This window comes from Spermophilus citellus, assembly GCF_964194105.1.
Source record: "Spermophilus citellus genome assembly, chromosome: 10".
Taxonomy (NCBI): domain Eukaryota; kingdom Metazoa; phylum Chordata; class Mammalia; order Rodentia; family Sciuridae; genus Spermophilus; species Spermophilus citellus.
In genome coordinates, this window is record NC_138197.1 from 31,817,259 (window position 1) to 31,829,307 (window position 12,049).

At 44.8% G+C, this 12,049-nt stretch overlaps 1 protein-coding gene across 1 annotated transcript; it reads left to right on the top strand.

Annotated features, from left to right (window-relative positions):
- Positions 1 to 2,157: 2,157 nt before the first annotated feature.
- LRRC23 (leucine rich repeat containing 23) lies at positions 2,158 to 11,682 on the top strand. Its single transcript, XM_081311859.1, has 8 exons — positions 2,158 to 2,257; positions 2,841 to 3,028; positions 3,105 to 3,214; positions 3,827 to 4,080; positions 5,545 to 5,675; positions 7,680 to 7,816; positions 10,623 to 10,923; positions 11,469 to 11,682. Exons 2-7 carry the CDS (start codon positions 2,891 to 2,893, stop codon positions 10,894 to 10,896), a joined length of 1,044 nt encoding a protein of 347 aa, XP_081167985.1. The 5' UTR covers positions 2,158 to 2,257; positions 2,841 to 2,890; the 3' UTR covers positions 10,897 to 10,923; positions 11,469 to 11,682.
- The last annotated feature ends 367 nt before the right edge of the window (positions 11,683 to 12,049 follow it).

Below are 12,049 nucleotides of genomic sequence, written 5' to 3' on the forward strand. Positions count from 1 at the left end.
TTTGAGGACAACCTCAGCAATTTAGTGAGGCCCTAATCAATTTTTTTTTTTTTTTTTAGACTAGGGATTGAACTTAGGGATGCTTAACCACCAAGCCACTTCCCCAGCCCTTTTTATTTACTTATTTATTTTTTTTTGTGGTGCTGGGGATTGAACACAGGGTCTTGTGCATGCTAGGCAAGCACTCTACCAACTGAGCTATATCCCCAGCCCCCTTTTTAATTTTTGAGACAGGTTTTCATTAAATTGCTTAGGGCCTCACTAAATTGTGGAGGCTGGCTTTGAACTCCCTAACCACCTGCCTTAGCCTCCTAGGATTACATCTATGGTTAGGGATATGAAAGAGGCTCAAGGCATGATTAAATTAAAAAAAAAAAAAAGTCCTGTTGATGAACAGTATTTATGATTGATGTGATTTGTTTTATAAAAATTGAACCCAGAGGCACTTTACACATCCCAAGCCTTTTTTATTTTGAGACAGGTTCTCACTAAATTGCTTAAGGTCTTGTTAAATTGCTGAGGCTGGCCTGGAACTTGTGATCCTCCTGCCTTAGCCTCCTTAGTCCCTGGGATTACAGGCCTGTACTATCACACCTGGCTTTGATATCTTGGTCTTTTTTTTTTTTTTTTTTTTGGTACCAAGGATTGAACCCAGGGGCGCTTAGCCACTGGGCCACATCCCCAGTCCTTTTTAATATTTTATTTAGAGATAGGGCCTCCCTAAATTGCTGTGGCTGGCTTTTAACTCAAAATCCTTCTGTCTCAGCCTCCTGATCTGCTAGGATTACAGGCATGCACCACTGCCCGGCTTAGCTTTGATCTTTATTCAAAGGAGAATGGTGCTGTGGGAAATCATGTTCTTCTATATATGCTTCTGAATTTGCATTTTGTTTGTTTGTTTTTGTGGTGCTAGAAGCCAGGCCATGGAGCATCATGCTAGGCAAGCTCACTACTGCTAAGTCACAACCCTAGTCCCAACTTGCATTTTTATTTAAAATAAATATTACTTTTGTAATTGAAGTAGATTCTATCTAGATCAATCGTTGGAGGAAGAACATGAAGGATATCATGGACTCTATAGCATTCGTTACAGTGTAGTCAGTCCTTTCCAGCTAAAGACAAAGTTTTCAGTGACTCCCTACAGCTTCCAGGAAAAAGTCCAGATTTCTCACTGTGATCTGTTCCCTGCTCCTAGCTCATCCTGCTCCCACACCAAACTTAACTGTTCACCCAGTAGAACCACCTGCTTTCCTTGCACAGGTACCACATGTGCTTTCTCTGCCTAAACATATGATGGATTATGAAATCATCTCCTAGCACGGAGGAGATCCTGGATTCAATCCCCAGTACCACAAAACAACAATAAAAACAAAAACAACAACGAAACAACCGACACTTAGTAAAAACTCTACAGTATTGGCTATCATTATAACATCTTTCTCAGTACATATTTTCTTTTTTTTACCCTGTTTTCTTTCTCATTATATTGAGTTACTTATGCACTTGTGTACTTCACAAGTTGTTAATTTAGTGAGACCTGGTCGCCAAATAAAAAAATGAAAAGGGCTGGGATGTAACTCAGTGGTAAAGCACCCTTGCTTTCAATCCCTTACCAAACCAAACCAAACTAAACCAAACCAGATTAAACAAACTCCAGAAAACAAACACGCCTTGACAAGGTTCCTTCCAAAAGTCTACCTGAAAATTAATGGGCGAGCCTTTGGGGGAATTAGACCATGTATCTTGGTATTTCTTCTCCTTGTATACCGCCCCTGTCCCTTTTGCTTTTAGGGACGAGTTTCTTCGGAATTCACAGTGCTTTTGCATCAAAGATATCCAGTCCCGGGGCTAGGGCTGGGGCTCAGTGGCAGAGGCACTGGGTTCGATCCTCAGCACTACATAAAAATAAATAAATCAAAAAAAAGATATCGTGTCCGTCTACAACTAAAAAGAAAAAAAAATCCAGTCCCTTTAAGGTCTTAGATGACGTAATGGCTAGCCCCTCCTCCCTCCCGCCTCTCTGTACTCTTCTAAACCCTTCCCACTGTTTTACGACCTCCGGCAATTAACTACATGACGTTTTCTGTGCTTCATCCGGGCTCCTGGGACTGGGAATGTGGCTTGGTAACTAGGCAACTACTGATCCACCCCCTCCAGCGGATTTGCAGTTCAGTTGGTCTGTGCTTTTCACTGAACGGTTGCGGATTGCGGTAGCCAAGTGCCCCCTCCCCGCCCGCCTTGCGTTGCCATAACAACAGTACACAACCCTATTAACCACCCTGAGCCTCTTCCAAAACAATCCTTCCTTCTCAGATTCAAGACCCTCTTCAGAACTGCTTCTAGTTGAGCAGAACCGGGGTCAGCACCCCTTTGCGAATGGGGATTAGTTTGGAGGGTTGAAGACTGCACGTCAGGCTGATGTTCCAGAAGAGTCAGGGGAATGGGGCTAAACTGAGAGGCAAAGGGGGGTTAGAGTTGGAAGAGGGGAGGTGAGGGTAACCGAGGGGAGGAGGAGAAATTGGTAGGGAAGATTGAATAGGACTTGATTGAAGGGGAAGGTGGAAGAAGTGGGGAGAGGGAAGTCCAGGAAACAGGGAAACTGGTCTGCTGGAGAGTTGGAGCCACTGCAAAGGGAAGGAAAAATCTGGGGGTCCAGGAAGGCATTCTGAAAGGAGAGGAGTCCTTGGTGGTATGTATGAAATGGGTGTTGGAAGTCAAAACGAAATATTCACAGGATGAGGGAAGAAGTTCAGTTGGAAAGGCAGGGGTGATAGGCCGGGTACATGTCCATGGAGGCCAGGGAGTTGAGGGTTGGTGGAAGCCAAGTCTTTCTTTCCCAGGACAAGGATTGAGCTTGATCTGGTTCCAGAACCTTCCAGCGGGGAGAACGATGTCAGATGAGGATGATCTGGATGACTTTGAGCCAGAGTCAGAACCAGACCAGGAAGATCTGGAAAATGAAGAAGATGAGAAGGAGACAGAGGAGTGGGAGGACTACAAGAAGGAGGGGGAAGAGTTCTCCGAGGAAGTGAGAGCCTACAAGGGGAGGGTCCTAGGGCTGGGGTGGGCTGGAAAGGGATGTCTCACTTTACTTCCTCCTGCAGTGGATGCCGGTTCCCCTCACTGAGAACATGATGAAGGAAGGGCTTTCTTTGCTGTGTAAGACTGGCAATGGACTGGCTCATGCTTATGTTAAGCTTGACCTTAAAGACAGGTGCGTTTATGAGGGACCAGATAAGGACTAAGACATTGTAGGGCCCTATCTGCTTTCCCACTCTCATTCCTGGGTATTTGGACTGAAAGTCTGGATCTCTCTCATCCTGAACTAATGGGGAGGGAAAGATGGAATTTACTTTTTAGGATCTCTTAAGTCTTCCTAGGGGAGGGAGGTATAGCTCAGTGGCAGAGTACTTGCCTAACATGGGCCCTAGGCCTTGGATTGGACCCCATTGATACAAAACTAAGGAATAAAATTCTCCTTGGAGAAATGTAGCCTGACAGGATATTGGAGATGTTGTTGCTGGACTTCCTCACCTGTCCTTCAGAGTGTAGATCTCAACTCTTCAAAGACACAGTCTCTGCCCTTCGTTAAGGACTCATGTACTGGGCTGGCTATGTAGCTAAGTAGTAGAACACTTGTGTTTGATCCCTGGCATCACCGAAAAAAAGAAAAACAAAAAACAAAAAAATCCTCCTCTATCTTCTCTTCCCTCTCCTGTCACCTAGTCACTCCATTATAAGCCATCTCCATATTGCCTTGTGCTTTAGCACCTCTGCCTGTTCTAGCTGTGTTCTTACCTCTAATCCTTCTTCTGCCATCTCCTAGGGACCTGACAGATATTAACTTGCTGCACTCCTACATCCATCTGCGCTATGTGGATATTTCTGAGAACCACCTGACTGACCTGTCTCCACTCAATTTCCTCACTCACCTGCTGTGGCTTAAGGCTGATAGCAATCAGCTTCGGACTGCCCGACTGAATGAACTACCCTACCTGCAAATTGCTAGTTTTGCCTACAACCAGATCACTGATACTGAGGGCATCTCTCATCCTCGTCTAAGAAGCCTAGATCTCAAAGGTGGGTTCTTAGGATGGGCTACACAAGATTCTTCCCTTCATTTTTTTTTTCTTTTGGTACTGAGAATTAAACCCATGGCCTAAAGCATGCTAGACAAGCACTGTACCACTGAGCTACATTTCTGGGCCAATTCTTTCCTTCCTAGTCTGGGTCTGATAGAAGGGCAGTGTTGTACTTGACTGAATTACACAGCACTCTTCATTCATTCTTTCTTTTATTCATTAAGGCATTTGCAGAGGTAGGGGTAGCTCAGTGGAAGAGCACTTGCTTAGCATGCATGATGCCCTGGATTCATCCCCAGCACCAGAAACACACACAGAGACACAGACACACATAGAGACACGCACACACACACGCACACACACACACACACACACACACATCAAGAAGCTCACTATGACTGGATGCAGTGTCGCACGCCTTTAATCCCAGTGGTTTGGGAGGCTGAGACAGGAGGATTGAGAGTTCAAAGCCAGCCTTAGCAAAAGCAAGGCTGCTAAGCAACTCAGTGAGACCCTGTATCTAAATAAAATACAAAAAGGGCTGGGGATGTGGCTCAGTGGTTGAGTGCCCCTGAGTTCAATCCCCAGTACAAAAACAAAAAAACAAACAAAAAAAAAAAAACAACAAACCTCATTATAATTCATCATGACAGTTCTTTGTGTTGGGGATATAACAGTGAACAAAACATAAATTTCACCCCTGTAATTCCAGCAATTTGCAAGGCTGAGGCAGGAGATCACAGGTTCAAAGCCAGCCTCAGCAATTTAGCAAGGCCTTAAGTAACTTAGTGAGACCCTGTCTAAAATTAAAAAAAGAAAAGAGCTGGGGATGTAGCTCAGTGATAAAGCACCTCTGGGTTAAATCCCTAGTACCCTCCAAAAATATTCCAATTCTTGTGTAGCGTACATTCTAGTTGGGGGAGACAGACAATAAACAATAAAAAAAATAAAATTATCTGAGCATGGTGATGTATTCCTGTAATTCCAGTGACTCAGGGGACTGAGATAAGTGGATTGCAAGTTTGAGTCCAGCCTGGGCAACTTAGCAAGATCCTGTCTCCAAATTAAAAAAAAAAAATGCTGGAAGTATATATCTCAGTGGGTTCAATTTATAAAAGATAAATGCAGTGGAAAAGATCAGAAAAGGGGGATGGGGGCAATTTTAAATAGTTTGGTTAGAACAAGCATCATTGAGAAGATGACATTTAAGCAAAAACTTGAGGAGAGGGAGTAGATAGGTAGATTGCTTGGACACTCTTCATTTGATCCTCAAGGCTTGGGTGGACATGTCTATCTGGTCCACCTGTCCCAGGGCTCCAGAGACATTAGTCTGAAGCTATCCCTTCTCACTCTCCACCTTCTGTTAGAGGGAGAGGACAATTAATAAGCACCCCAAATTCAGGCTCTGTTGCTGAACAATCAGAGTGGCCCTTTGAATTCTTGACACCTTCCTTTTTCCCAGGGAACCACATCCACATGGTAACCGGTCTTGACCCCCAAAAGCTGAACAGTCTGCACACCCTGGAGCTTCGGGGAAACCAGCTAGAATCCACCCTGGGAATCAACCTTCCTAAGCTGAAGAACCTCTTCCTGGTAGCTCATTGGACCATAGGGTGGTATGGGAAGAGGGTACTATCCTAGGATCCTTAGGCTTTGCTACTAACTTTATCATCATAATTACAATCATTATATATTTTTTTCAAAATACATTTAGTTCATATCCAAGAGTCTAAATAATCTTAACAGTTACAGATTGCCCAAAAGTCCAAGTCCAAAGTCACATCTGAGACTCAAGACAAATTCTTGGCTGTGAGGCCCTGTAAAGATCAAAACAAGTTACATATAACCAATATATAGCGGCAAATAACCGCTGTCATTTTTTGAGCCTTTACTGTCATTTTCTGAGTTGTCAGATTGTCCTTGACTGAATTACACAGCACTCTTCATTCATACTATGGAGATGTAAAATTAAAGCTGGCAAGATGCTTCCTACAAAGCAGGACTAACAATACACAATGTGTAGATAATAATAATTTGCTTTGATACAGCAAAATGCAGCAGCAAAATGTACCATATCTGAAGTACAGATATCAGGCTAAGGAGTCCCCTTAAATGGTTAGGTTTTTAGATTTGAGATTCTTCATTCTAGGATGGTGCAATAGCCACTTCTCAGTGGAAGAATAGGACTCCTGGGCCTGAGAATGGGTTAAAGCATCTCCTTAATTAGAGGTAGCTTTGGTGGGATATCTGGTAGGCAGTTACAGCTGACCTTTCTCTGGGATGGCAGCTTCTCCTAGACTTCCAAAAAAAAGATTTTATACTGGGGATTGGATTGAATCCAGGCACTACCACTGAGCTACATCCTTAACCATTATTATTATTATTATTATTATTATTATTATTATTAAAAAAAATTTTTTTTAGTTGTAGATGGACACAATATCTTTATTTGTTTATTTTTATGTGGTGCTGAGGATCAAACCCAAGCACTCTATCACTGAGCCTCAACCCCAGCCCCAACCCTTTTTATTATTTTGAGATAAGGTCTTTTTTTTTTTTTTTAACCACGGATTAAACTAAGGGTGCTACACAACTGAGCACATTCACAGCCCTTTGCCCTATTTATTTTTTATTTTTAAATTTTTCTCACTAGGTTGCTGAGGCTGGCCTCAAATTTGTGATCTTCCTGCCTCAGCCTTCTGAGTTGCTGGGATTACAGGTGTGCACCACTGTGCCTGGCTTACTTCTCCCCACCCCCACCAGGTAGTGGGGATTGAACCCAGGGTGATTAACTACTAAGCCACATCCCCAGCCCTTTTGATTTTTTATTTTAAGACAGGGTCTCACTAAGTTACTTAGTGCCTTACTGAGTTGCTGAGGCTGGCTTTGAACTTTCAGTCCTTCTGCCTCAGCCTCCTGAGTTACTGGGATTACAGGCATGAGCCCACCACACCTGGCTCCTGCATACTTTTAAAACTTTTTTTTGGGGGGGTACCAGGGATTGGACTCAGGGGCACTCAACCACTGAGCCACATCCATAGCCCTATTTTGTATTTCATTTAGAGACAGGGTCTCACTGAGTTGCATAGTATCTCACTAAATTGCTGAGGCTGTTTTGAACTCAGTCCTCCTGCCCCAGCTTCCTGAGTTGCTGGGATTATAGGAGTGCACCACCATGCCTGGCTCTTTTTTTTTTTTTTTTAAGTTGCTGTTGGGCACAATATCTTTATTTTATTTATTTATTTTTATGTGGTGCTGGGGATCGAACTCAGGGCCTTGCAGGGCAAGCGCTCTACCACTGAGCCACAATTCCAGCCCCCATGCCTGGCTCTTTTAAAACATTCTGCAGTTCTGGAAATGGGGCCTAGGACATAGCAGGGCCTTGCATGTTAGGCAAGCATTCTACCACTGAGCTATACCCTTAGCCCTTTCCTGGACTTCTTCACTCTCTATACTATCCTCTACTCATTCATCCTCATTACTCTTCCACAGCCCCCCACCACTTGGATTTCCTCTTTTGCTTCATCTCTTTCTGACTTCCTTTTCTTCTCTATCCCTGTTCTATTCTTAATCCATTTACTGTATCCTGCTGTCTAGGCCCAGAACTTGCTGAAGAAGGTTGAAGGCTTGGAGAACCTAAGCAATCTCACTACCTTGCATCTCCGAGACAATCAAATTGAAACTCTGAATGGGTTCTCCATGGAAATGAAATCACTGCAGTACCTCAACCTGAGGTATGTGCCTCCTCCCAAGCTTCCCCTTATGTCGCCATTGACCTGGATTTTGAGCCTGTGTTCTTCCCTGGCTCCTTCTAGCGCATAGCTAGGTACTCACCTCATCCTTCTGGATCATCACCCCTGCTTTTCTTACTTAGTTCTGCATTTGGTTCTAATTCTAACACTAAGACCATTTATAACTGGTAACTCTTAAATCCTTAATTAATTAAATACACAATTAATAAGAATATACTATTGCCAGGCCTTGTATTGTGTTGTGTTTTGGGAACATCTAAAGGAATCAGAGATAGTCTCTGATTTTCAGGGGCTCACAATCTATCTCCAGCTCTTTTCCTGGCAGCAGTATTATTATTATTATTATTATTATTATTATTATTAGTGGTGCTGGAGATTGAACCCAGACCTTGTGCATGTCAGGAAAGCATTCTACCAACTAAGCTATACCCCCAACCCCTTGGCCTTATTCTATAGGAATTCCCACTTCCTTTCTCTATGTCCTAGGCCCCATTTCCTGCCTCTCTTGGCCTTGGCCCACCTGTAAGGGATGGCTTCCTTACTGATATTAAACACAAGATGTGTTCAGATTTGAGGGAGGAGTATTTTAAAGAAACTCTCCAGGTAGAAAGGTGCTGGGGTCTGGAGATTCTTTCACCAACTCTTATCTAATGAAAGATTTTTTATTTCTTCCTTTCCTACCATTTACTTCTTTCTTCTTTCTTTCTTTTTTTTTTTTTTTCCGGAGGTGGGACGGTGCTGGGGATCAGGCCCAGGAACTCACACATGCTAAGCATACACTCTACCTCTCAGAGATATCTTCAACCCCTGGAGGATTTTATGTGTGTTTCTTTAAGCAATGATGTAAGGAAATTGTCTCTATCCTTGGGCAATAAGAAGAAATCAAGAGCTGGAGTTGGGCTCAGTGGTAGAGGGCTCGCCTAGCAAGCATGCCCTCATAAAAATAAAATAATAAAGATATTGTACCTACCTATAACTAAAAAATAAATATAAAAAAAGAAGAAATCAAGAGAAAGAGAATATCCAAATAGGAAGAGGTGGTTGCGCCTTGAAATCCCAATTCCTGCCTTTGACCCCTGGAGCAATCTCTTATTAATTAGTTCTGCCACGTAGATCTGCTAGAGTGCATTTGTGTATGTGAGTTTTCCTATTAATGGGCTAGACAAGGATAATAGGCCCTTCCTTAGTGACTATTAATCGGGTATGTTTGGAGGTAAGTGGAGGAAGGGGTGCACATGTTGTCTAAACCACTGGAAGGTGCTTCTGAGGCAGAGACGCTAAACAGAATATTCAATACAGGGCTGGGGTTATGGCTCAGTGGTAGAGCAGTTGCCTAGCATGTGTGAGGCACTGGGTTCAAACCTAAGCACCACATAAAAATAAATAAACAAAATAAAGGCATTGTGTCCATGTGCAACAGAAAAAAAAAATTAAAAAAAAAAGAATATTCAATACAAAATGCACCTGCTCTGCTCCCTGGCATCTTCCAACCCATCCAAGTGAGAAACACTGCAGGAGGCCTAGCACATTCACTAAGATCAGGCTGAAACAGCTAGGTGCAGTGGCCACACTTGGGAAGCTGAGGCAGGAGGATTACAAATTGGAAGCCAGGGCTGGGGATATGGCTCAAGCGGTAGCGCGCTCGCCTCGCATGCGTGTGGCCCGGGTTCGATCCTCAGCACCACATACCAACAAAGATGTTGTGTCTGCCGAGAACTAAAAAATAAATATTAAAAATTTTCTTTCTCTCTCTCTCTCTTTCTCTCTCTCTCTCTCTTTCTCTCTCTCTCTCTCTCTCCCTCTCTCTCTCCCCCCTCTCTCACTCTCTCTTTAAAAAAAAAAAAAACAAATTGGAAGCCAGCCTCAGCAACTTAGGGAGGCCCTAAGCAATTAGGGAGACTCTGTCTCAAAATAAAGAATAAAAGTGGGGGCTGGGAGTGTGGCTCAGCAGTAGAGCACTCGCCTAGCACAGGCAGGACCTGGGTTTGATCCTTTATTTTTATGTGGTGCTGATCCCTCCCTCTACATCTAAAAAATTTAAAAAAAAAAGAATAAAAGTGGTTGGGGATGTAGCTCAGTGGTAAAGTACTCTGGATTCAATCCCCAGTACAAAGAAAAAAAGAAAAGAGGAGAGAAGAAAGATCCGGCTGAAATATTTAATAAATATGAGTATCCCACAGCGAGGCACATTAGGAAACCAAACTTGTTCTTCAGACTGGGAGGCCTGGCCCAGCCCTACCTCTAGGCTCCTTCTTGTGGGGAGCATCAACACAGCACCTACTTTGCATCCCTTCACAGTTAATACTCTTTTTGTGTGTGTGTGCTGCTGGGGATCAAACCCAGGACTTCAAGCATGTTAGGCAAACACTCCTTCAATGAGGTACATCCCCAGCCCTCCTATTCCTTCTCTACTGAACTTGGTCCTACCTTCCATCTTGATGTGTGATTGACACAGAAAAAGTCTGTTCTGTTTATATACGGACATTTGCCCACTCCTCCCTAACTACAGGACAGGGTGTGACCTAGCTTTGCTCCTCCAAAAGTATAAAGATGAGACATCACAGAGTAGAGCATGGCACTTAGAGATTCATGGAAGGGTAGAAGCAGGACAGGAGTGGGACTGGACAGCATCTCTGCAGCAAATCTGGCAGCATTTAGCAGGCCTGTCCTCACAGTCTGTTTCAAGAAAAATAGGCCTGGTGGGAAGTTCCCTCCAGAGGTCCCATTCCTAGCAGCAAGGAATCAAAGTCCCTTATTCCTGGATGAACCCTCTTGACCACACCTGCAGGGGCAACATGGTGAGTGACCTGGGAGAGCTGGCAAAGCTTCGGGACCTGCCCAAGCTTCGAGCCCTGGTGTTGCTGGAGAACCCAATTACAGATGAGACTGATTACCGTCAGGAGGCCCTGGTACAGATGGCACACCTGGAGCGTCTGGACAAGGATTTCTATGAGGAGGAAGAGCGGATTGAGGCTGATGAGATCCGTCAGAGGATCAAGGAGGAACAGGAACAGGAAGCTGAGCCTGAGCATGACTTGGAACTGGACCAGCCATTGGTCTAGCAGTGGCTCTTCTACCCTCCAAGGATAGTAAGGATGCTGGCAGGGAGGCAGCAAGAAGATGCCAAGGGCTGGGCAGAGAGGGGAAGAGAAGGTTCTGCAAAAGGCAGTGGGTAAGGAAGGGCTAAGGCAAGGAAGACCCTCAAAGAGACCAGAGTTAGGGGAGAAAGGTGAGGAGAAAGGACCAGAGGGCCTGGGAGAGCTGATAAAAAGCCTAGGAGATACATCAAGAGGTCAGAAGAATAGGTGAGAAGAACTGGGGGTGGCAGGCAGAGGACTTGGTTAGCAGCCAACACTAGCATAGAGTGAAGATCATAGGAAAGGACAGATCTTGGGGCATGGAGTGGTATGGGGAGTGGTAGGTAGAATATGAGGAATGCAGTAGGGCCTGAGAGAGAAGGCAGGAGAGGAAGATCCTGCACTAAAACTCTAAAGCTAAAAATAACAGGACACAGGAGTGAGGAGAAGAAAAGAGGGCAGGGTGAGGCAGAAAGAGATTGAGAGGAGCCCAGGGAAGTGAGGCAGCTGGCACTTCAGGTTTGGATGGACACTTTACTTCTGTTCTCTTCCTCCAGGAGACCAATGACCTCGGCCCCAAGACCTGATAACACTCCAGTCCCAGGCCACTACATTCATACTACTGTCACGGAAGACAGGATGCTTCCTTTTGCTCCAGAACTGGGAATTCATCACAGCCTGAAATCCAGGCTCAGTGATGGTCACCTGGGCATTGTTGGGTGCAGTGTGAGGTGTTCTAGGGGCCTGAGCTCCCTCTGGAGCCTAGGCAGGGGGCAGCCCTCACGCAGGTCTGGGTAAGCAGCAGGGGATGCTTATGCTTGGAGGGTTGGCTGGAGAAAAGTGCTGCGGAGGCAGGCAGGGGTGTTAGGGACACTTCCGTTGGTTTTCAAATAAATAGACATTTTGATACTCTTTTGTCTAACTTGATTTATGAGATACTGAGTCTGCCATGGGCTTCTCTGTCAGTGTGGGACTCAGTACCCGCTGGGTTATGGCGTGAGACCGCGCTTGTACCCTTAGAGTGGATCCGAGCATTGGTGAGCGCCCGTGTGCTCGGTCGGTCGGTAGCAGGGCAGGTCGCGGATCTTCCCTGCCTCTCCCAGTTTGCTTCTCTCACCTCCCCACCCCCACCGATCCC

Bases quoted from the DNA above. Each gene is read 5' to 3' on its own strand.
- LRRC23 (XM_081311859.1), top strand. From the start codon at position 2,891: ATGTCAGATGAGGATGATCTGGATGACTTTGAGCCAGAGTCAGAACCA. The intron at 3,029-3,104 runs GTGAGAGCCTAC...TTCCTCCTGCAG, and splicing joins GGGAAGAGTTCTCCGAGGAA to TGGATGCCGGTTCCCCTCAC. The intron at 4,081-5,544 runs GTGGGTTCTTAG...CCTTTTTCCCAG, and splicing joins AAGAAGCCTAGATCTCAAAG to GGAACCACATCCACATGGTA.